At 45.8% G+C, this 25102-nt stretch overlaps 1 protein-coding gene across 1 annotated transcript in view; it reads left to right on the top strand.

The window, feature by feature from the left end:
- Positions 1-890: 890 nt before the first annotated feature.
- TCAIM (T cell activation inhibitor, mitochondrial) overlaps positions 891-25102 on the top strand; it is a 40691-nt gene continuing 16479 nt past the window's right edge. Inside the window, exons 1-6 of the mRNA XM_043967186.1 lie at positions 891-1070; positions 9649-9718; positions 11252-11387; positions 14242-14395; positions 16164-16416; positions 23975-24097. Coding sequence (XP_043823121.1) covers positions 9702-9718; positions 11252-11387; positions 14242-14395; positions 16164-16416; positions 23975-24097 — 683 coding nt within the window. The 5' untranslated portion in view covers positions 891-1070; positions 9649-9701. The remainder of the gene's footprint in view (positions 1071-9648; positions 9719-11251; positions 11388-14241; positions 14396-16163; positions 16417-23974; positions 24098-25102) is intronic.

The raw sequence follows: 25102 nt of genomic DNA on the forward strand, positions 1-25102 counted from the left end.
CGGCCTTCCGAGCGCCCGCAGTGCCGAGAACCAGCCAACCAATCGAAGGAAGCGAACCTAGGCCAGCCCGAGCGCGCACGCGCAGACGCTACACTCCTCCCCTCCGCCCCCTCATTCTGCCACCTGCCGCTAGAGCCCCCCCCGCCCCCGCCCCCGCGCGGGATCGTGCGGCGCGTCCCCCGTGTCCCCGTCCTCCCCACAGTTCATTCTCCCTTAAACCAGACGGCGGGAGTGGGCGAAGCTCTCCCGAGACAGGCTGGTAAGGGGGCCGGGCAGGGGTGGGCCGAGGGCTGCGGGAAGCACCAAGGACCCCTCCAGGGAAAGGGGTGGAGGAGAAGCCCACTGAGTATTTGCCAGAACTAGTGGGTTTGAGAAACACAGGCTGAGGAGGGACACCAGGAGCAGCTTTTAACGGGTCTCAGGCAGCGCGCGCCGTGAAGCAAGGCCCGGCGCGGCGCAGCCAATGGATTCACGGCTCCCGCAGTCGCCTTCTCCCTGGGCCCTGACGCCAACCCAGCCAATGAGCGCTCGGAGGGGATAATTCCCACGCCCATTGCCTTGTCCTCCTCGACCCTGACCGATCTGGGGCGGGGCCTCCTACAGCTCAGCCAATGGAAGTGCAAGGGGGCTGTCTCTCGGCACCTTCCCCCCACCCCCCGGCCGCCTCGTCCTCAGACCCTGGATGGGCGGGGCGGGGCCTGGCACACCTCAGCCAATAGGCGCGCACGGTGGCCGCTCCCCCTCTCCTTCTGCTCTGCTCCCGAGCCTTGGCACTTTTTCATCCTCTCCAGACCCAGAAACTACTGCAGGATGGGGCGGGACCAGGGGGTGGGGGCGTGGTGCGGATCTGCCAATGGCGCGCGGACCGGCGGCTCCTCCCTACGGTCTTTTGCCTCCTCCCGGGACCCTATTACTGAACTGGGGGTGAAGGCCAAATGGACTGGCCGGAACCGTGGCCCCGCGTGGGCGGCCTGCCGCGCGTGAATTGGGGCCCCCGCCGTGCCCCCTCTGGGGAGGGAAGGTGCAGCCGTGGGAGCCGCTCTGGCTGCGGGTCCGGGCGTCCGGCCCAGGTGAGCCCCGGCTACGGGAGGGCTACGGAGGGGGGGGGGGGGCTCATTCCCCTGACCTTGATCTTCATCCCCCTGCCCCCGCCCTTTGGTGATTGAGGAGTCCCGGTGCTCGCTCCTGGGCCCGCGGCCCGGGCAGGCCCTAGGGACCGCGGCGGCCAGCCTCTGCCTCTGGACAGCCGAGGAAACTGAGGCCCCGACGTCCCCCGGGTGTTTCGTGAGCCGCGTGAGAGCTCAGGGTCACCCCTGGCCCGTGGGGGCGGGAGGCCGTGGAGATGGGGGTGGGGCGCCTTCTCCGTGGGTTGCATCTCGGTGTTTTATGCATACGTCCCGAAACAAACGAGAAATGCCCGACCCCGGCCCAGGGAACATCCACGCGCACCTCTTTTATCCACGCGTGGGGTTGAGCACCTCGTGCTCCCGAGCTTCTCGAAGCCACGGGCCCTTTCTCCCACTCACCGCTATGTGCTGCCCGCCCCGGTCAGAATACAAGCTGCCCCAATCCCTTCTGCATTTGTAACCTCGTTAGTCATGAGACATCGGGGGATGTTGGCTCTGTGTCAGGCCTAGCTAGGGCCGGGCCCTGGGCATCCCGAGATGGGCCTGGCCTCCAGGAGCTCACAGTCTAATGGCGTGAGACCGAAGGGAAAAAGAAAATGCCGGGAAGGTACCCAGAAAGGGCAGGTTGGAGGCGTGCAGCCAGGTGGGAAATGAAGAGGTGGCTGCCCTGGGAGGAGCTCGCGCGCGCACGCGCACGCGCACGCGCGCACACACACACACACACACACACACACACACACACACACACACACACACACACACACACACACACACACACACACACACACACACACACACACACACACACACACACACCTCCCTGTGGGCCCCCTGCAGCCTGGAGGGAGGATCCCAGTGCGAAGTGAAGGTAGCACGGTGCCTGGCACCTAGGTGCCCAGTAACGCTTTTTCATTCATCTCTGCCTTCCAACAAGCACTTAGTTTTTATTTCCCCAGAGGGTCCCAGGTGCTGGAGATACCAATAAAAAGGAAAAGAAATCCTGCCTTCAAAGGGCTTCAATTCTGGTGGGGAAGACTACAGGCACTTGGGAAGTACCCAGAGCAGAGGCAGGACCCCTCTCAGCAGAAGGTGGTGGGTGTGGGGGGCTGGGGTGGCACCTGGAAGGCCTGGGGGGACTCAGTGGGCAGCATGGCACAGTTTGGGGCCTGAGAGCAAGAAGAACCAACTTTAAATCCTTCCTTCTGACCTGGGGAGTCACTTCCACCTTTGAGGCCCAAGTAACTCCCCAGGATTTGTCTATAAAGTCATAGACTGAGATCACAAACATCACAGTCCCTCCATGTTTTCCTGTCATTTATTAGGAAATTACATTTTCTGAAAATCTGAATGCCAGCTTGTTTCTTATTTTTCCTTTTTCCCATCCCTTCCTCAAAAAGAAAAGAGGTTTGACTGGCTTTTCCGTCTTTTTGTCCCATTCAATTGACTGACTCAGCACCTGCTATGTGCTGGATCTGGATCTAGGGTTTGAAAAATTATGAAGCAGTTTAGATGCCTCCCAATCTCATGAGCACACTACTAGTGTCAGCTGGATCACAACTGGTCTGTAACCTATGGAGAGCAACACAGAAGAGGGCAGAGCCAGGAATGAGAAAGAAAGTGTACTTTCTATATATTTTTTTTCGGTGAGGCAATTGGGGTTAAGTGACTTGCCCAGAGTCACATGGCTAGTAAGTGTCAAGTGTCTGAGGTCAGATTTGAATTCAGATCCTCCTGACTCCAGGGCCGGTGCTCTATCCACTGTGCCACCTAGCTGCCCGGTAAGTGTACTTTCTAAGTGAAGGAAAACCTGCAAACAAGGAGGAGCTATAGACACATGTGCCTGAGCCCCAGCCCTAGTGGGGGGCCTGAGGCAGTGTGGGAAGATCTCAATACTTAGACTCGTGGCTGCCCAGTGAGTTGTAGCCCTGACAATGAGGGAGCAGCAAGCACAGTTTGATTCACTGCAGGATGTTCTGACTTTGTTGTGTTTGTCTTTGATCAGAGAACACCTGGTGAATGGGTGTGAGTCAAGAGGAGAAATGATTTCCCCAAGGCCGGAAGGATAGGTCAGGCCAGCTTGAATGTATTTTATTCTTGAGGCAATAGGAAGCCATCCAGTCGAGGAGGGGCATCAGATGGTCAGAGCCAACATTACTTTGACAGCCTGGTGTGGAATGGGTAGGAGTAGTGAGAAACTTGAGGCAGGAAGACCAGTTAGGAGGCTATCACAGTAATTGGGACGAGAGATAAGAGCCTGGATCTAAGTGGAGAAAAGGTTGTGAGGGAAGATGCAAGAGATACTGCAACCTGGGGTGAGGGAGGGGCTGGAACAACGCAGGCGTTACAAATCTGAGCTATTGGAAAGGTGGCACCACCCTTCACCCAATACAGGAAGGTGGGGAGAGGAGGTAGCCAGGAGTTTAGGAGGAAAGATGAAGAATTCCATTTGAGACATGTCAAGTTTAAGGTCTCTGGGACATCCAGTTTGCAATGCCCAATAGGCAGAACTAAAGAAAGCTCAGAGGAGAGTTGGGGCAGGAGTCAGCTGCACAGATGATGGTCACGGAGAGCAAGAATGGAGAGAACCTAGGACAGAAGCTGCAGGAACTCAAGCCTGCCGTGTGGTGGGAAGTGGAGGTGATGAACCAGAAGGGAGGAGGGAGTATCCGGGACAGCACAAACAACGTCAGGTGCCACAGAGGTTGAGGAGGCCTGAGAAAAGACCGTCAGATTTGGGGTCACTAGAGAGAGCAGCTGCACTGGAGCGAGCCTTGGTCTGAAGCCAGATGAGAAAGAACTGAGTGAATACAAGGAGAGAAAGTGGAGGCCACTTTTCTAAGAAGTTTGACTGAAAAGGCAGGGGACGGCTGTAGGATAAATAACTTGAGGACATAGAGGGCTTAGCAAAGGTTTTTGTAAGGATGGAGGAGACTTGGGCATGTGTAAAGTCAGGAGGGAAGGAACCAGTTCATAAGGAGAGATTCTAAAAGTTAACTACACGGGTCTAAGTTAGGAGAGGTGAGGCTAGAAAGCAGTTTGAAAAAAATCTGGAGGTCTTAGTGGACTGTAAGATTAATATGAGTCAAGAGTATTCCACTAAAAATTGGAACACTAATGCACTGTTGGTGGAGCTGTGAACTGATCCAGCCATTCTGGAAAGCAGTTTGGAATTATGCCTAAAGGGCGATAAAGCTGTACATACCCTTTGACCCCGCAATACCACTTCTGCCCAAAGAAATCATGGAAAGGGGAAAGGGACCCACATGTACAAAAATATTTATAGCTGCTCTTTATGTGGTGGCAAGGAATTGGAAGTTGAGGGGATGCCCATCAATTGGGGAACGGCTGGACAAGTTGTGGTATATGAATACAATGGAATACTATTGTGCTGTAAGAAATGATGAGCAGGAGGAGTTCAGAGAAACCTGGAGGGTCTTGCGTGGGCTGATGATGAGTGAGATGAGCAGAACCAGAAGAACATTGTACACAGTATCATCAACACTGAGTGTTGATCTACTGTGATGAACTATATTCTTCTCACCAATGCCATGGTACAGAAGAGTTCCAGGGAACTCATGATAGAAGAGGATCTCCAAATCCAGGGGAAAAAAAAGAACTGTGGAGTAGATGCTGAATGAACCATACTATTTCTTTTGTTTTTGGTGCTGTTGTTTTTCTATTTTGAGGTTTTTCATCATTGCTCTGATTTTTCTCTTATAACATGACTAATGCAGAAATATGTTTAATGTTATTATGTGTGTGTGTATATATGTATATATATACATATATATACATATATATATAAACCTATATCAGATTACCTGCTGTCTAGGGGAGGAGGGAGAAAAATCTGAAATTGGAAAGCTTGTACAAACAAAAGTTGAGAACTATCTTTACATGTAACAGGGAAAAAAATAAAATACTTTATTAATTTTTTTTCAAGTTTAAATGTCCTTTTATTTATTTAAGAAGTATAAAGTGTACCACTTAGATGGAGTTGTGATCTCATCAGTTTGATTATTCTCTCCAGGGATGCAGCTCAGAGCCAATTTTGGTGATCTTTGTACAGGCCTTGCTATAAATAAATAGCCAATGGGAGGCTCACCCACTGTGCTCGGTGATAAGTTTGTCCTGGATGGGTCCATTCCTCCCTCAGACCACAAGACCAGCTCACTGTCTCTTATGGTCTCACATCTCTGTCATGACCTCCATTAGGCCACTTCTCTTGCACAATCCTTGAAAGTAACATATTTAATGTGTTTCTGCCTACTCGTGCCAGCCATGCACTTTTCTGGTGCCCTTTGGATGACTGTCAATTTTAAATCTTCAGGAACTGTTGTATTGCATGATTCGTAGCCAAACAGCATCGGAAGAAAAATGTTGCTGCTGGGAAATGGGCCTTTGTGGTAATCTGTAAAAGTGTTAGACCATCCCTGAAAGTGTACAAGATGCTAGCCTGCATTAAAAGAGAAAGAGTGCAGGACTAGGGAGGCAAATGTGCTTCCATTCCTCTTATTAAGGACTTGCCTCAGTATTTCACTTGTTGTATTCGAAAACATTTTCATGGTTTGGTTCATCCACTTATGGCCAAAATGTTCACACACTGACCTTTTGCCCTCTTTCCTTTTCAAATGAATGATGGCCTCCCATAGAAGGATGCCCAGGGAGAGCAGAGCCAAGAGTTTGGAGAATGAAGGAAAGGTTCCTTCTCATCTGTGTACTAGACTGTAAGCTCCCTGAGGCCCTGGACTTAGTATGTTTTTTGGATCTTCTACCAGGAATGTATCTCTTGATTGAGCAAGTCTGCTCTACCTAGTTGTCAGAAGTGGTATTTGGAAGTTATTGGGGCCATCAGAGGTTTGTTGTGGTTGCAGAATCTTAATAAACAATTAGCATTAGACTAGTCAGGAAATGTAAGAGGATAATACAAGCCATTTGTTTACAAAAGAAATTAATTGGGCAACACCTTGGCCTCATTCAACTGCACACCATTGATTACCTGAAATAAATTTGGTGCCAGTGGAAGTTCTGTCAGTTCTGTACTGTTGGTTTCTTGGGAGAGATGAATTAATCATCTATCCTCAGGGCCTAGCATAGTGCTTAAGGCTTTTTAATTGATTCATTGATTGGTTAATAGAATAAGAAGTGATCTCACAGAGCCTTAAAGTTTGCAAAGAGCTCTGCCTGCTCTTGCCCTGTGAGATCAGTCTGCCAGGTATGTGTCTCCATATTACAAAGAAGACAGCCAAGATTCAGAAAAAGCAAGTGATTCCAAAATCAGAAGCCAGGCCGTCCTATGGCCACCTATGGCCCATGCAGACTGCCCCCAGCTCAGCAGTGACAGGCCTAGAGAGTAACTGGGGGCACAGAGATGTTAAGTGACATCTGCAAGGTCACACTGCCTGTGTTATTAGAAACAAGACTTAAACACAGATCTTCTTAAGCCCAGGACTGCCTTTCTCTCTCCTCTTCCACACTGTAAACATAACAGAAAATATGTGTAGGAGCTGCTTACTTCCTTGGCAGAACAGTTCTTACCATAACCTTTGAAAATACCTCTCCTCCATTTTCATAGCCAAACTTCTTGAGAAGGCCACCTGTAATCAATGCATCCACTTCCCTTCCTCTAAACCCTCTCTAGTCTGGCTTCCAGTTTCTCATTCAACCAAAGCTGCCTTCCCTGGAATGACCAGTGACTCCCCATCGCCAAATCTCAGGACTTTTCCTCAGGCTTGGCCTTTCTTGAGCGCTCAGCAGCCGCTGTCAGTCATAGGCTTCCTCTTGTTGCTCTCTAAGGTTTGATGACGTTGCCCTCATCTGCTTCTCCTCCTAACTCTCTGACCACTCCTTGGTCTCCTTTGCGGAATCTTCATAAAGGTCATGTCCGGCTAACATAGGTGTCCCACTATTTCACTTGGCGATCTCATTTGTTCCCCTGGATTTAATTACCATCCCTATGCAGAGATTCTCAAATCTGCCTCTTCTCACCCAGCTTCTCTCCTGTCCTCCATTCTCACATTTCCAGCTGCCTGTTAGATGTCCCACAGGCATCTTCAATTCAACATGTCCAAAACGGAACTCAGAGTCAGAATCAGTAAGCATTTATTAAGTACCTACTATATGTGAGGCACTGTGCTAAGCACTTGAAATACCAAAAAAACAAACAAAAAGGCATAAGATGGTCCCTGCCCTCAGAAAGTTCACAATCTAATGGGGGGGGGGAGGGGGCAGCTAGGTGGTACAGTGGATAAAGCACCAGCCCTGGATTCAGGAGGACCTGAGTTCAGATCCAGCCTCAGACACTTGACACTTGCTGGCTATGTGACCCTGGGCAAGTCACTTAACCCTCATTGCCCTGCAAAAAAAAAAAAAACACAAAACAATCTAATGGAGGAGACAACACATAAAAAGAAGCTAGAAAGAGTTTGGTGGATGATGAACCCAGGTAGCTGGGCTGGGAAATGATGTGAGGAAGTGAGAGTCCTCTTTGGGAATGATGGTCTGGGCTCCTGAAAAACAGCTGGGAAATCATTCTCTTTCCTCCCCAGGCCCTCTCTTCTTGCTGACTTCTTCATTATTGTCAAGCACACGACCATGCTCCCAGGATCCCTGACTCACAACCTCAGTGCCTCATTCTCTCTTCCCGTATCCAGTCATTGCCGAGTCCTATAAATCCTGGCTTTGTACCATCTTTTTTATGCCCCCTTCTCTCCTCTGGCACATGCCTCATCATCTCAGTCCTGGACTACTGCAGAGCCTGCTGCTCCATCTGCCGGCCTCAAGGCTTTCCTCACTGCCGCCCATCAACCCCCAGGTGTCAATCGATCTTCCTCAAGCCCAGGTCTGTACCTTGTCCACCCCCTATTCTGTAAACACCAGTGACTCCCTATCACTCTAGCACCAAACATAACTCCCTTTCACACACTCTGCAGCCCAGTGATGTTGGCCACCTGGCCTGCCATCTCCCAGCCCGAGGGGTTTTCCTTGGCCTTCTTCCCCATGCCTCCTGGCCTCCCTGGCTTTCATCAAGGCTCAGCTCAAGTCCTGCCTTCTGCCAGACGCTTTTCCCAGTCTTCCCACAGCTTAGTGTCTTCCTTTGGAAATTATCTCCAGTTTGGCCTCTGTGTATCTTGTTTGTCTCTCCCTTTAGACTGGGAGCTCCTTGAGGCAGGGGGCTGGCCTTTTGTATCCCTAGGCCTTTGCACAGTGACCAGAACATAGTGATAATAAATAATAAATGCCTGGGGCAGCTAGGTGGCTCAGTGGATAAAGCACCGGCCCTGGATTCAGGAGAACCTGAGTTCAAATCTGACCTCAGAGACTTGACACTTACTAACTGTGTGACCCTGGGCAAGTCACTTAACCACTTAACCCTGATTGCCCTTCAAAAATAATAAGAATAAAATAAATAAATAAATGCCTGTTGACTTGGTTTTTTAAAGAATTCACCTAAAGATGCCTTTAAAAAACTATCCATTTTCCTGGCACCCTTAAGTGTTGTTGTTCTCCTACGTTTTCAAAGAGGACCAATGACATCAGGGTGGTGTCTTGACTTGTGCATGAATTGGATTTAAGTGAGGCAGTGACACAAAGTTGTCAGCCTCACTCTCTCTTCCTGAGTCATCAGTTGTGAAGACCCTTTAATACAGTTTCATGAACATGAACATAAGTGTCCCATAAAGCAAGTTCCAAATGTAGCATCAATCTTGAATGGTAAGATAATGATGAATTCAAATCTCAATGAACAAACAGGCCCCTGGAATGTATTACATGAATTTTTAAAATCACAATATCTTTTTATTAAATCACTTGTGGAATGTTTCAGGGTGCTTGAGTGTTTAAAAGGTTAACCTATTGATGAATCAAATTTCTGAGGTAATTTTGGAGTTTTTTATTTAGAGTACTTTAATATTGTCATCTTCTGATACCATAGTATCACATTCTAATGCAATATTATTTCTTTTTCCCCAATCTTAATAGTATTTTATTTTTTCCAGTTACATGTACAGATAGTTTTCAACATTTGTTTTTATAAAATTTTGAGTTCCAAACATTTCTCCCTCCCTCTCTTCCCTCCCCAAGACAGAAAGCAATCTGATATAGGTGATATATATATAATCACATTAAACATATTTCTGCATTAATCATGTTGTGAAAGAATCAGAAAAAAAGGGAAAAAGCTCAAAAAAGAAAAAAAACAAAACAAAAAAAGCGTAGAAACCGTATGGTTCAATCTGCATGCAGATTCCACAGTTCTTTTTTTTCCGGATGTAGAAAGCATTTTCCATCATGAGTCCTTTGGAATGTCTTGGGTCATTGCACTGCTGAGAAGAGCTAAGTCTATCACAGTTGTTCATCACACACTGTTGCTGTTACTGTGTACAATGTTCTCCTGGTCCTCACTTCACTCAGTATCAGTTAAGGGCAATATATTTCAAGACAATGTTCCACTTTCTTTGTAAAATTTGTGCAATGTCAGTTTTTAATATTCTCCCCTTTGTATTACGTTTAATTCTTTTAGTGATTAATGGATTCCTGAAGTTGACTTGCAGCAACATATAGAATGTTTTCCATATGATACCTATAAGGAGGTAAGATTAGCTGTCAGATTTGTCTTAATATTAAAACATGTTCCTTATTTTAGCTAACTGACCGTTCTTTTTCAAATTTCTTTTTTTTTGGGGGGGGGGGGCAGGGCAATGAGGGTTAATGACTTGCCCAAGGTCACACAGCTAGTAAGTGTCAAGTGTCTGAGGCTGGATTTGAACTCAGGTCTTCAATCCAAGGCTGGTGATTTGTCCACTGCGCCACCTAGCTGCCCCCTCTTTTTCAAATTTCCGAAGCAGTTTTTGAAAGCAAGGATGGAAGACAAAAAGAGAAGTGGCATCTAAGACTAGACAAGTCTTTGGCAGGCCCCTTATAGGACTAGGAAGAGAAAATATACTGTGGAATGACCTGTGCTAAGGACTCACTATTCAGAAAAACAGGCTCTCCCTCCATCATATTTTGACAGATAACTTTGAAGTGGAAGCCAGTGTTACCCATTGCCCTCCATTGGAGAAGCAAGATTTTTTTAATGAAATGAATCAGTCAACAAGCATTGATTAAGTACCTACTGTGTACTAAGTGCTGCTTTGACAGGAAGTACAAAGATAAAAATGAAGCAGTCCCTGCCCTCGAGGAAATTCCTCCTGTTCCTGCTTGGCAACAAGGTCGCCCCTCTGTGCTTGAAGCAGTTTCTGGGCTCTTTTGGACATCTTGTAGCAACTCCTTTCTATCAGTTTTGTTTATCTAAGAAATGGTGATAATCAAAGTCAGTGTCTGTACCTTTATTTATTTCTTATTTTTTCCTGTCATCTGCCTACTCTAATAACTCAAATTGGAGAGTTGTAGTGGCTTCTCATTTTCATGCCTTCTCATTTTATACGACTTTTGACCCTCAAGTATGATGGTGAAATGGCCATACATGGAGCTGATTCAGAAGTGACCCCCATTTGTGTGCCTGGTACAGTACGGCCTTTTGCAGTGATGTCGTTCAGTACTGGCCATGCCCAATGCCTACAACTTTCTTTTTGAAGAAAGAGATGAGGGGCAGCTGGGTGGCACAGTGGACAAAGCACCAGCCTTGGATTCAGGAGGACCTGAGTTCAAATCCAGACTCAGACACTTGACACTTACTAGCTGTGTGACCCTGGGCAAGTCACTTAACCCTCACTGCCCCACCAAAAAAAAGGTGGGGGGGGGGGGTAAGAAAGGAAAAAAAATTTAAAAGAAAGGAATGGTTGACAGGCTTTAGGCTTCTGGGTAGTCTACCAGGCTTTGGTCTCTCTCATTTCTTTATCCCAAACCATATTTTCTAATTTATTCTATGCTGCCCTTAAGGTTGTGCCAACCTTCATATTAAAGTCTCTGGGCCTCAGGGTGAACATCAGCTGAGTTTGGAGCATCTTGTCATAGAGTTCAGGAGAACAAGAACATTCTTTACTTGGGTTGCTATTGGAGGTTATGTTCCCTAGAAATAGTGTTTCTGTTTTAATTATATGTATTTGAATCATTTTGTACCTTTACTTGTATTCTGCTTTCTGCTTTGATGGATAACAAAACCTTTGTTATATACCTACAAGGTTATGTCTAGAGAAAATATTCCCCCCCTGGCTTCTTCACTCGAGAACTCTCTCAGGAGCTGAGGCCGTGAATGCTCTGAGACCTTTCTATTTTGCCGTGCACCCAGATTTCTTTGGACAGCATCCCAAAGAGAGGGTGAGCATTTGTCCTTGTACTTAAGTCCCTTTGGTGTTTGTTGGGTGTAACAAGGCCTAGTAAAATGTGCCGTGGAAGGGTGGTTGGTTTCGGTTTGTCTGTTGGGTTGGGATAACTTTTCTGTACCTAACTGAAAGAGTAGGATAGTGAAACCTTAAAATGTAACAAGCTGATTCCCAAGTTTTAGTCGTAATTACATTTTGTGGGTCGAGTTTTAGAAGAGAAATGGAAAATTTTGGAAATCTATCAAATTGATGTTCCTAAGGGTGGGTGTCCCAAAAGTCTCAGTGCAGCTAGAAGCTTTCATCAGCCTAAAATGGTGCTAAGACTTTGGGGACACTGTAGAATCCATTCTTGATTGTGCCTGTGAATGCCCTCATTTCTGCATATTGTCAGTGCACATTTTGTAATATCTCAAGATGTTTTCCACTCCGTCATAGAACCTACATACCAGCTGAAAGGTAGGATGGCATAGTGCAGAGAGCTCCGAATTGGGAGTTAGAGAGATCTGGGTTCAAATCCCACCCTAGACCCTCGGCAGGCCTTCTACCTCCTCAAAGCTTTCATTTCCTTATATGTGGAAATGACTTACGGTGGGATGAGGACCAGAGGAGAGAAGGTCTAGAAATACTTAAAAACATTCTTCTGGGTCTCCTTTGTTCCTTTTAACTGGTGTCTCCTGAGGGCCTTGTCCTCATCACTGACAGCCTCTTAGCCATGTCAGACTCCACTTCCTGGAAGGATCTCCAACCCAACATGGCCCAATAGAACCCATTCTCTTTTCCCAGACCCACTTGCTGATTTCTGCTGAGGCATCTCTCGTTCTCAGCCTTGGTGTCATCCTTGACTCCCCTATCTCCCACATAGTCACTAGATCCCATCCTTTCCATTGTCAGGATATTTCGGAGCTCTCTCCCTCTTTCTCCACTCACAGATACAGAGCCGTCACCTAGCCTTGATGACTCTCCTGGGGACCATGGCAGTGACCCCTTTGTCTCCTTTCCTCTAGTCCTTCCCCACTCAAAGCCATCCTCCACAGGGCCGCCAGAGATTATCCTGGGCTTCACACACACACACAAACACCACCCCACCCCCACCACCCCCACCACCCCCCCCCCCCCCCCCCCCCCCCGTCCCTACAGTCAAACAGAATGTTCTCTGTCCAACATACAAAGCCCTCGGCCGGCCGCCTTGCCCCTTCCTGCCTCTGTCGGATGCCCCACATGTGACTCCCTTCCATTCCCACTGTGGTCTCCCAGGCCTTTGCCTGTTCCTCACACAAGACGATCCACCTCCTCCTCTGTAGTTTGGTATTGGGGTCCCCCCAGTACCTGGAGGGCCCACCTCCTCAGCTCTGCCTTTCAGATCTCTGAACTCTGTCCTGATCCCCACAGCCAAACTTTGCCGGGTTCATTCTGTGTATTCTGCAAATCACGAGATGCGTACGTGCTGTCTCCCCCATGTGAATGGATGGAGCTCTGTGGAGACACCTCTGTCTCTGGCCCCCAGCATCCCACATGGTGCCTGGCGCACAGTAGGTACATAGTGAGTGCTTACTGATTGACTGAAGGTCACTGGGAGAGACTGAGAGTGAAAGAGCAAACTGGTTCTTTTCAAACTCCCCTGAACATCTGAGCCATCACTCAATAAAGAGGAGAAATACAGTTCTCAGTTAAAAAAGAAACTGGTGCCCATGCTTGATGGAATGTGGCTTTGAGCATCATTATTTTGAAACAGTGAGCATGGTTGAGTGACAGATTTATCACCCATAGCTCATGTGTTTCTCAGATGTGACAGTATTATGGTCTGTATTTGTTCTCTTGGAAACACTTGACTATTTTATAATTAAAACATGCAAACAGCAAGAAGCTAGGAGCCCTCAGCGAGTGGCTCCCCTACCTGTCTCAGGCCCTATCACGTGCTCGATTTTTCAAATGATGAACGTCTCCTCCAAGGAGGTTTGCACCTTCCTCAGGCTCTCCCAGTTTCCTTTTTGAATCTGTATTCACTCTTGGGCTGAGCCCAGGGAGGGGCAGGTCCAGCAGACTCCCCAACAGCTGTCTTCTTCCTCCTTCCCCCAAGGCCAGGAGAGGAACACAACCAGCCAGATCCAGACCGACTCCCTTATTTGTCTTTAGGAGAACGCACCCTCTCAGATGGGCTGCCAGTCCCTTTAGAGCTAAGGATCTTAAGTTTGCCCTTGGTCTATATCATTGAAGTGCACATCATTAGACTAGAAGTGCTTGCCTGGAGATGACTTGATTCTTTATGTATGCTGTTTGGGCTTGGTTTGCTGACTGGATATTTTTCTACATAAATTGATTGTTCAGGAATTAAGTTTTAGAGTCGTTATTCAACAGGCTTCCTGTGTGCAGAGTCCTGGACTGGGTGCTGTCTTTTTTCCCCTCTATTTCACTGAATCCTGGAGGCCAGAAAGGTTCTGTTTTTACATATGATGAAATTAAACTTCTGAGTAATTAGTGATCATGTTGAATTTAAGTAGGTCCATAGCCAGTATCTTAGACCTGTGAAGAAAAGGTGACATGCTCCAGCACCATGGACAGCAGGCACAAGAGAACCAGGCGCACACATTGTATTTCTGAGTCTGTTCCCTGACACTGGCCGTGCTGCCAGCCCCAAGAGTCAGAGCGTTACACTGAAATGCAAAGAGATGCATGAAGAGAGCAGAAGTCAGTGGTTTTAGTAAACTCCTACAGTCGTTTTCAGGTTTTAGTCCCCTATTACCTAGATCCTAAATGTTTTTAAATTATTTTAACCCTCCAATAACACATAGCTCAGTACAATTTTCATACTGTTTGCTCTCGTATATGTGACTACTTCTTTTCTCCCTCAGGAAATCAATGAAAATTCTCTTAAGAAATTAAGTGCCTACTTGGAAAACCTGCAGAAACCAGGCTTCAAGTCTTTGAAACCAACTCAGCTTACTTTTTATGTGAGAGAAACGGAGCAGACATCCTCGGATGGCCAGGAACCGCTGAGTGCACTAGGTGCCCTGTCCATTTCTATGATGCTTCTGACAAGTTTCACTCTCATTGTGCGGAGTAGGGAACAGTCTTTGAAAGGAGCCTCTGTCCTAGGAAAGCAGGGTGGGGCCTTGAGCTCATCAGCCCCCAGCCTCTGAATCCCACGAGCGGGATCGCTGCTAACTTCAGAGGTGGCTTTGAGCAAGCCTACGTCAGTAACGTGGAAGGTTAGACCACGCACACCACGTGTGCAAAGGGTTTTGAGACAAATGAAAGACGGTCTTATGTTTCCTGGAAAACAGGATGCCCAGTTGGTATTTAAAGATGAGTCAGGGACTGTGAACAGGGGAATTTAATCCTGTTGTGCTCCTCCTGGAGCCAGGTAGGAAAAGAGATGATATGGGCATCTCTCATCGCTGCTGACGTAGGAGTCTCCTGAGTAGCTGCAGGCTGATTTCTCTAGTCCCTCCACACTCTCCCCAGGGCCCATATCTATGGGTCCCTTAGGCTGTTGTCTGCCCTAACTTCCCCTCTCTCAGTCCTCCTCAAAATCTTCAAGATAAAAACCATAAAAGTCCTAGAAAGGGAAGCTCATTTCCTTGACTGCACAAGACTTAACTCATCTCCTGAACAGTTCAAGGAATCTTACAAACCTCCCACTATAAATCAGTAGGGGTTACTAAGACCCAGAGAAAACAAAAGTTGGATTTAAATTATGGGAGACCAGTGGTGACACCAAATGTAACCTTCAGGTATTATTGCTTGAGGTAGTCCTAAAGTAGAGGGAAGAGTAAAATTTGACATGCCTTTGATTCCCAAACCACGTACTGCATTTATTTGGTGGCCGTGTTTTACCACTGAGGACAGGAGTGATGCCCATGTTCTTCCTGTAGACATATTCTAGAAAATAAGCCTCTTATTGATCATTTAGTAACTTTGGTCACTAGGCTTAGATCAAGGTCTGGCCCAAGAAAACAATGGCTAATCAGGCCTTCACATTCAGCGGTTATGATGATCAATCAGCCATGGAAAGGGCAGGCCCCAGCCCTGTGGGTATGCAAGTAGGAGGTCAGGAGGAGCACCCTCCCACCACGCAAAGAAAGCTTAGGTCTCATGGCTCTCAAAACAAGAGGCTAGCTGTGCCCAAAACAATTTCTCTGAACTTCTGTCTAAAAGAGAGACATGGGACCTTGCAGTCCTAGCCTGTTAGGAAGTTTTTTGTGCATTCTAACTCTTAGGACAATTTTTCTGGGACTGGGGCTGTGCAGACTGACTCCAAACTGGAGCCACTGAGTTGGGCTTGATAACCCTTAATTTCTTTCCTTCTTTCTTTCTTTTTTTTTTTTTTTTTTTGGTGGGGCAGTGAGAGTTAAGTGACTTGCCCAGGGTCACACAGCTAGTAAGTGACCCTTAAGGCGGTAACCCTCAATTTCTAGACTGCTGCCCTTTAGCTATAAAGGATGCATCAGCCCTCAATTTTGCACACCAATAATGAAATTTAAATGAAAGGTTGAAGCTGCTCTCCCAGAGGGCACATGGGCAGGTATAATTGTGTGTGTAGTTAGGGAGGTGGGGGTGAAGTTGTTTTGTTTTTTCACAAATGTTTTGCCATTAAAATTAATTTTAAAGTATTTAAGGAGAATTTTTTCATTACATTTTATATTTTATGAACTGAATAGAACATATATGTGAATTTTGATATAAATTTTTAATGTAAAAAGATGACTTTTTAAAAGCAAAGATGATATTAAACTGAAGCCAATAATAATTGTTATGGGGTTCTATTTTCTAGGGTTCCGAGCTGTCACCTTTACTTTGCAAAGCCGAGATCTACTGAACACCGTCTTAGATATCCTGAACTCCTGCAGTTTATCCACCGAGCATATCCAGAGTTTGAGTGCTAATGTGGCTCCCCAGGCACCGGCGGGGGCCAAAAGGGCATTTGACAGACCGATCAAATGGGACAAGACTTACTACTCCTTCACTGGATTCAAGGACCCTGAAGAAGAACTGGAAAAAGTCCGAAGAATGGAAACTTCTCTCATGTATGTAAATGCTTTTCCTTCATTAAGTCAGCACCATAGCACATATCGCAAATTAAAATCTCTTTTTTACAGAAAACTACTAACAAATAATAGTCTCAAGCTAATTCCTTCCATCAGGAACATTGGCTTTGAGATATATAATTCAAAGCCTCATGAGCCTCTGTCTCTCTTAGCTTTAAACTTCAAATTACAAGAATCATTTGGGGAACATTTCTTGAACCTTAATTATTTTTGAAAATTTACTTCACTTGGGTCTTGTGAAAATCTTGTGTTTGTAAGACCCATGACACATCTCCCAGAAGGATATTGTAACAACCCTTTTTTGTTGTTATTTGGCCAGTTAAAGTCGAATTAAAGTAGTCTTTTAAAATAGGAGTTCTGGGCAGCTAGGTGTCGCAGTGGATAGAGCACTGGCCCTGGATTCAGGAGGACCTGAGTTCAAATCCGGCCTCAGACACTTGACACTCACTAGCTGTGTGACCTTGGGCAAGTTACTTAACCCCCATTGCCCCACCAAAAAAAAAAAAATGCTTCAACAAAACAGGAGTTCTGAATTCTCACTTTGTATTAGCAACTTAACAAAGAAGTCTTTTCCAGATGAGTTTTAAATAGTGATTTAGGGAAAGATTCTGCCAACTTTTGGAAATCTGCCTCTAATGAAAGAAAAAAAATAATACCAGTTTTCTCCTTGGCAGGCTTTTGGCTTACCATTGATAATGTTGGAGTAAATTATTTTTGGAACTGATCATTGGCTAAGTCAGATACTCTATAGATTGGGATGCATCCATCTTCCTGATAGCTGGCATAAAGAGATTTCCCTGTAATATTCTTTGGCGTCCAAATACTGTAGGCGGTACTTGACAACCCACCAACATGCCAGCTGCTCTTCAGATTCTGTTTGCTGACCTGCTCCTCCCAGGTCCCAGCTGACCAAGAGTAAGACTGAGCTGAGCCAAGAAGGGGATGAGACTATTAAGGGGAGGGGAGGGAGGAACTCCCCTTATTTATTAAGCACCTACTATGTGCCAGGCACTGTCAGTAAGTACTTTAAAGCTGTCCTTTCATTTGATTCTCACAGTAGCCCTGGAAGATAGCTCTTAGAATTATCTCCATCTTATAGTTGAAGAAACTGAGGCAGGCAGAGGTTAAGTGACTTGGCCAAGGTCACAGCTAGGAAGTCCCAGAGGCTGGATTGGAATCCAGATGTTCCTCATTTCATGTTCTGTATTTCCCTTGCTTCCTGCCATTCTTCATCTTGGATGAGATTCATAGTTGTGTCAATTCACAGGCATGGCTGCCGTGAAAAACCCTGGCCCCTCCTCATGTGAACTGTCATTGTACCCACTTTCTACTACAGACAAAATGTTTTAAGCCTGTTGAGGAAAATGTGGGTCATGGTGTGAACTTAGTGATGGCTGTGGAGTTAATTGGCTGTCAGCAGAGCTTCTGGGAAGAAGGCTGGGGAAGGAGGGGCCAGCAGCCTGAAGACAAAGGGACAAGCAAGCAAAGAGCTGATCACGCAGGAAGTGCAGCCCCTCCCATAGGGCACTCTGATGGTGAGCGCCAAGGCCCTACATCAGAATGAAAAGTGAGTGAGTCTAAAAACTAGAGCAGCGTTTCTGATGGAAATTGGCTCGAGGGGAAATGCCCAAGAAGAACTTCAGAGATCTGCCATTTTGACCCAGGGTTAGGGGCCCAACCTGTAGAGCAGCAGGTAAGAGCTCAGTGACCCTAAACCCAAGGGCTAAGGATCGGCAGGCAGAGGAGGAAACGTTAGAGGCCTGGAGTCCCAGCGTGTCACCGACTGAGCCGAGAACCCGTCATTTGCCCTTCCGAAGATCATTTTTCCCCTAAAACTCCTTACCTCATAGTAGAATTTGTACTTGAAATGGCTAAGCAGGCAGACGTCTAAGGGGGCCACTATGGCATTTTGGGATTGTAATAATAGTCTTTCTAGGACTGACAATCTTCCCAAGGTTGAGATATGCAGAGGGTGGCAGCAACTGAAGTGACCGGCGTAGATTAAAAATCTTCTTTGACAGAATCTTGGTAAACTTTGTATTTGCTGAAAAATGTTCTTCTTGTAGCTAGAAATACAAGGTGCCCCAAAAGTCCCGGGGTGATTTTTAAGGGCTCAAGCAGCTCTGAGACTTTTAGGATACCCTGTAAATCTGACATGAGAAGGTATCTCATATATCTACCAGTCTGCCCTAAACTCCTCCCTTCTACAAAGGTTCCCTTCTTACTGTAAACAAGAGCTAATGCTTGCTAGTGATCATCATAGGTTCACCACATGTCATTTGGACAGGTAAAGACACACATACACACACACACACACACACACACACACACACACATCTCCTGGATATATGACTCTGGGCATGCGCAGGAATGTCAGTATTGGGCTCTGGCTAAGGGAGTTACCTCCAAGAGAGTTGTCTGTACAGACAGTGTCCAGTGTCCAGGTCCAAGCAGTGAAGAATCCCGCCATCCATTCATTTAATCAGTCATGAGCATGGCCCCTGAATGGTCAGTAGAAGTGTGGGCTCATTTGCTGATTATTAAACATTAAAAATTCCTGGGGCAGCTAGGTGGCACAGTGGATAGAGCACCGGCCCTGGAGTCAGGAGGACCTGAGTTCAAATCCGGCCTCAGACACTTAACACTTACTAGCTGTGTGACCCTGGACAAGTCACTTAACCCCAATTGCCTGACCAAAAAAAAACAAACCAATTCCCAGGCAGTTCTCTCTCAGCAGATGCTTGGATGGGAAGGATCAGACATTTCTTTGCTTACTTTGGGTGTAACTGTCAGAGGGTCACTCCCATTTGTCCAGTGTCAGGCTCAGGGGATTTCACAACCCGAGCTGGGGGGCAGGGGACACAAAAGCCAGAAGTGAAGCCGTCCCTGCCGTCAGGGGAAAGGTGTGGCAGTGTGCATGGCTCAGTGGGCTGGCAGAGTGACGGAGGGGTAACTTTGAGGCAGGGCCAGGGAAGAGAGATTCCAGAAAGGCCACATGAGGAAGGCAACCTTGAGCTTAGCTGTTCATTCTTGAAGGAGACAGAGACAAAAGTGATATGGGGAGAAAGCACATGGGGCCTGAGGATTCTTCTGTAAAGAATTACACTCTCGCGCAAGTCCTGTTTAGGAATAAAAGAACAGGTTTATTGGGGTACAAGAGAAGCTGGCCCGAAGGTTTAACACTTTCCTCCCTGACTAGTTTGGGGAGCACCCTTGTATAGGGCTAAGATGGCGGGGGTAAAATGTCCCTTATTGGGCGATGGGTTGGAAGTCGTCTGGTGGTGGGTTGGGGTAGTTTGATTATGGGTCGTGGGCAATCTGGTGATGGGCATTAACACCGTCCTGGTGGGTCGAAGCAGTCTGCTGGTGGGTGGTTTCTATGTCCTCTCCTGGTTCAGCCACGCCTATCAGGATTACCTCATCCAGGTGGTGAGGAGGACTGGAATGTAGGGTGGTGGTTCTGGAACTTGCTGCTTATCACTTTTGGGTGTGTCTGTCCTTGGTTGAGCTCAAGAAGAGGCCTCCTTGATCTCAGGGGAAAACTCCTGAGGTTTCAAGGGAAAAGTTCCTTAACCTCCCCAGACAACTTCTGGGGTAACCAGGGCCCATAATCCTCCCATAACAAAAGGAAGCGCATCCCAGGCACAGAACAGGTCCCGAGGTGGGAGATCGTTGTCTGTGTTTGAGGCAGGCCAGGCTGGCTAGACTGTAGCATGCCTGAAGGGGAGGGGGAGGCAGGAGGAGGCAGGAGCTGGTTTGGGAAGGGCTAGAAATGCCCAGTCTCCACTTCATCCTGAAGGTGCTGAGGACTGATGGAATTTGCTGGCCCAGCACCTAATGCAAGACCAGGAAGGCCTTCTGGTCCAAGGGCATATGTAATTTGAGGCTTGTTGAAATGGAAAATTTCTCATTTTCTTCTCTAAATATGTGACTGTAAAAGGTTTACTCAGGTGTCTACTCTTCATCCTTTGGTTTGGGCTGAATTATGGATGAGACTATGGTGCCAATGCTCCATTTATTTTCTCTCTGGCAGACCAGGGTGGGGACTGGTGGCAGTATCAGAAGGCTCTCTACATTTGATGGAATTCAACCTTTTTAAAGTGCCTACTATGTGCAAAGTCAAGGCATCAGAAGTTGGGAGTGCATTAAAAGCCAGATCTCTCCAGTGAGTTAGAAAAGGTGTAGACACAAATAACATTGTATATGAGGGAGAGGCTGGGGAAAGGGCACAAGGAGAAAGCGGAGGAAGAGGAGAAAGGCATAGAATAGGGTCAGAGACAACAGTGAGCTAAGCTGGAAAGAAAGCCAAGATAATGTGTTGTACCTCTCCTTGGGAAATCGATTCACTCTTTCCCAGCAAGTACTGGGCCAGGATTGGCATGTTCATTTTTTGGAGTCCCAACAACGGTAGGAACAGGAGGCGACTGTTTATTTAGTTAATGCCCAGAAAGTAAATTGCTATAACCAGGCATAAACATATACATATACCTATACATATGCATATACATATACCTATACATATACCTATACCTATACCTATACATATGCATATACCTATACATATACATATACCTATACCTATACATATACATATGCATATACATATACCTATACATATACATATACCTATACCTATACCTATACATATGCATATACCTATACCTATACATATACCTATACCTATACATATACATATGCATATACCTATACCTATACATATACATATACCTATACCTATACATATACATATGCATATACATATACCTATACCTATACCTATACATATGCATATACCTATACCTATACATATACCTATACCTATACATATACATATGCATATGCATATACCTATACCTATACCTATACATATACATATACCTATACATATACATATGCGTATACATATACATATACATATACATATACATATACAGAAGTATACATGTATATGTAGGGATGTTCTCCCCCTAAAAGCAGATGACCTGATGTCCAAAATGAGATGTCATTCTCCTTGTATCCAGGGCAGGAAGTTAAGATTTGTCTCCATTGAAAATGAGGACAAGAATTTTGTAAAAGATGAGAATTTTTGTGAATTTTGTGCTTACAAAAGTTTAGGTAAGAATTCAGACACTTTATATGCTGAATTCTAAGAACATTTACCCATTTTTAAAAATTAGTTGTTTGTCTTTTGTTTTCTTAATTTTGAGTGGGTGGTTGTTTAAGAAATGAATGGAATCTTAGCCTCTGAGTTCACCTTCTCCTTCCTCCTTCTCTCCCTTAAGCCCCGCCCCCAAATCAGGAAGATTGTTTCACAATTTCTAAGGAGCTCTTTGTGGTTTTACTTACTGGATGTGTGCTATCGTTTGCCTAAAGCTTGGTGGCTTAGTGACTTCTGAGATCCTTGGCATCAGCTTCTGGAAGCTGGGTGGGAATGACCCTTGGCTGGTTTCCAACTTTGTTTCAGGTTTTTGATTGGAAAATTGATCAAACATTGATTTAAAAGATGTCAGCCTATCCGTAAATTATTGGATAAGTTATGAGATTTGAAGTTCAGTCATCTTAAACAGTTGTGATCAGCATAGCTTAAAAAAATGTTTACATGCTAACTTCTTGAGCTTTTTTCCTTTTACCTGAGGTCTTGTGCCAGTGATTCTCAGGTAGGGATTGGGACTCCTTGAGCTGTCATGGCCCAAGGGGCTGCCTGGCATCCTGAGGGCAAGACCAGCAGCATGATGCAGATTTGGTGGGGCAGGAGCTGGACAGGTATAGTGGAGTTACTGACAGTGTCAGTGTTTGCATAAGGGCTGACAGACGACCTTGCTGCATATCTGTGGCAGCTTGAGACAGACTGGATAAGGCAGTGCTCTGGCTGACTGCAGTATCTGGCCTTCCAGCCTCACATGCTTCTAACCTATTGGGTTCATGTACTTCATGCCCAGCACAAAAAAAGTTGGAATTGAAAAGAAATAAACAATGTCCTCCTCCCTGTGCACGAGGGATGAGGTGGGGGAGCAAGACGAGAGAAATTCAGCACCTGAAGACCCCTGTGAAAGCTCACTTCTCTAACTGTCGTGTGGCATTGACATTTTTTAAGAACATTTTCATAGCAAGGGTTTTTTTCTCTCCCAGTTTCTTAAGCAGTGACAGAAGTTCTTTTTTGTTTTGTTTTGTTTTGTTTTAGTGAGGCAATTGGAGTGCTTTATCCACTGTGCCACCTAGCTGCCCCTATAGCAACTTTGCTTTTTTTTTTTTGCAGGGCAATTGGGGTTAAGTGACTTGCCTAGGGTCATAGAGCTAGTAAGTGTTAAGTGTCTGAGGTAGGATTTGAACTCAGGTACTCCTGAATCCAGGGCTGGTGCTTTATCCACTGCGCCACCTAGCTGCCCCGACAGAAGTTCTTTTAATAGAAGTGATTATTTTACCCTGAGGGATTGAGCTGCAATAATCTGCATCAATGGGCAGTACCCACATCAGGGAGGAGAATGCAAGTCCATGGGTGTATTCAAGGGGCAGACTTCTTGGACAGGAGGAAAAAATATGCAGGAAATTTGAAACATCCAAAAAATTCAAATGATAATGTAGAAGGGTAAAAGGCTGGTGGTCTTAATAGAAATGCAAAAATATTCACCAAAGTTTGATTTGATTGAAATGACATATGTCTTTAAACAATAGGAGTTTTATGACTCAGAGGTACCACTTCACACCTATGAGATTGGCTAATATGACAAAAAAGGAAAATGATAAATGTTGGTGGAGCTGTGAACTGATGTAACCATTCTGGAGGGCAATTTGGAACTGTGCCCAACTAGGCATGCCCTTTGAGCCTGAAAAACCACTGTTGTATCCCAAAGAGATAAAAAAAAAAGTGGGGGGAGGACCTATTTATACAAAAAAAATATTTATAACACCTCGTTTTGTGTGGCTAAGAACTGGAAATTGAGGGAATACCCACCAACTGGGGATCTAAATAGCTAAACAAACTGTGGTATATGATGGTGATGGAATATTATTGTGCTATAAGAAATGACAAGCAGGATGATTCCAGAAAGGCCTAGAAAGACATGTATGAACTGATGTATAGTGAAGTGAGCAGAACCAAGAGAACATTGTACGTGATAACAGCATTTTGTATGATGAATTGTGAATGACCTAACTATTCTTGTCAATACAATGATCCAAGACAATTCCAAAGGACTCATGATGAAACATGCTATCAGCCTCCAGAGAAAGAACTGATATGATCTGAATACAGACTGAAACATAGTATTTTTCACTTTCTTTCATTCTTTTGTTGTTGCAGCTAATGTGGAAACATTATAATAATTGCACATGTATGACCTATGTCAGATGGCTTACCATCTGGGGTGGAAAGAAGGGATGGATAAAATTTGGAATTCCAAACTTTTAAAAAAATGTTTAAAATTGTTTTAATGTGTAATGGGGGGGGAATATACCTTAAAAAATAGGAGTTTTAGCTTTCTCTGCTGGGGGAATAAATGGACAATTCCAATGTGTACAACTCTCTTTCTCTTTCTAGGTCCTGGTTAGATAGTAATGAAAAAAGTGCCATTAAAAAGCTGACCAGTAGTTTGCCACTGAGAGAGGAACTAGACCGTTTAAAAGATGAACTGTCTCATCAGCTCCTGCTCTCGGATATCAGGTAATGATGCAGAGGTCAAACTGAGCATGTGCTACCTCCCGGCCCTGCTTCCTTCCCTTCCGCTAAGAGGAGTACCTTTAACATGATTCTTTATTCTGTTTGTCTTCAATGTTCTTCCTATTTATTTCACCTGTAATGGCTCGACATATATATACACAGCAGCTAAGGGTTTTCATGGTGCTCTTCAAAGTGCCCTGTGGGATCATGGTCTTAGAAGTGGAGGAGGGGTCCTTAAGGTCAGTCTTACTCAGCCTCCTTTTGGAGATGCACAGTAGGGGTCCCAGGATCACCCAGGTGCCAAAGGACACAGGCAGGATTCAAATTCGTCTAGACTCTAACTATTGGGCCACACAGCCTCTACACAGAGGGTAAGTTACTGCATTCAGTATACTCTGCAGTCCTGTGCAGCAAGGACCATAAGCATTTTTGTCCTCGTTTTATGTATTGGGAGGGGGGCTTGAAGAAGTAGCAAGACTTGCTGAGGGTCATACATTTTGGTGCCTAGTAGGATTTGAATCCAAATCTCTTTCAACTCTTCCATGTTGTCTTCTATAAAAAACTTGTGCCCTGTCCCCTAAAACTAAAGTTCTAGGCTTACACAGTGGATTCGACCTTGGAGGTTACTCACATAACTCTCGTTAGCTCCTACATACATAGTTTGCCAGGAAGCATCGCTCTTTGGCTCTACAACGAAAGGAAAAAGGTCCTCTGCTCCCACGCAAGCACTCGGGCTAACAGTGCGCTGAATCCAGGGCAGGCATTAGGTCATCCCCCAGAAGCCATACATAGGCAGCTGGGATAGGCCTCTTTCCCTCTGAGTCCCTCGAGGGACTCAGAGTTGGAGTGTTGAAAAGGACCTCAGTGGTCTTCTCACCCAAAGCTTACATAAAAGAGTCGTCACTATAACGCACTAGACAAGTTACTGCCCTGGGGTTGGAGGAAAGTGCCCGGCTCCTCCTTCCAGAGAGCCCCACTGTCCTGTCCTAGCGGGATTCCCACCCTTTG

This window comes from Dromiciops gliroides, chromosome 5 (assembly GCF_019393635.1).
Source record: "Dromiciops gliroides isolate mDroGli1 chromosome 5, mDroGli1.pri, whole genome shotgun sequence".
Classification (NCBI taxonomy): domain Eukaryota; kingdom Metazoa; phylum Chordata; class Mammalia; order Microbiotheria; family Microbiotheriidae; genus Dromiciops; species Dromiciops gliroides.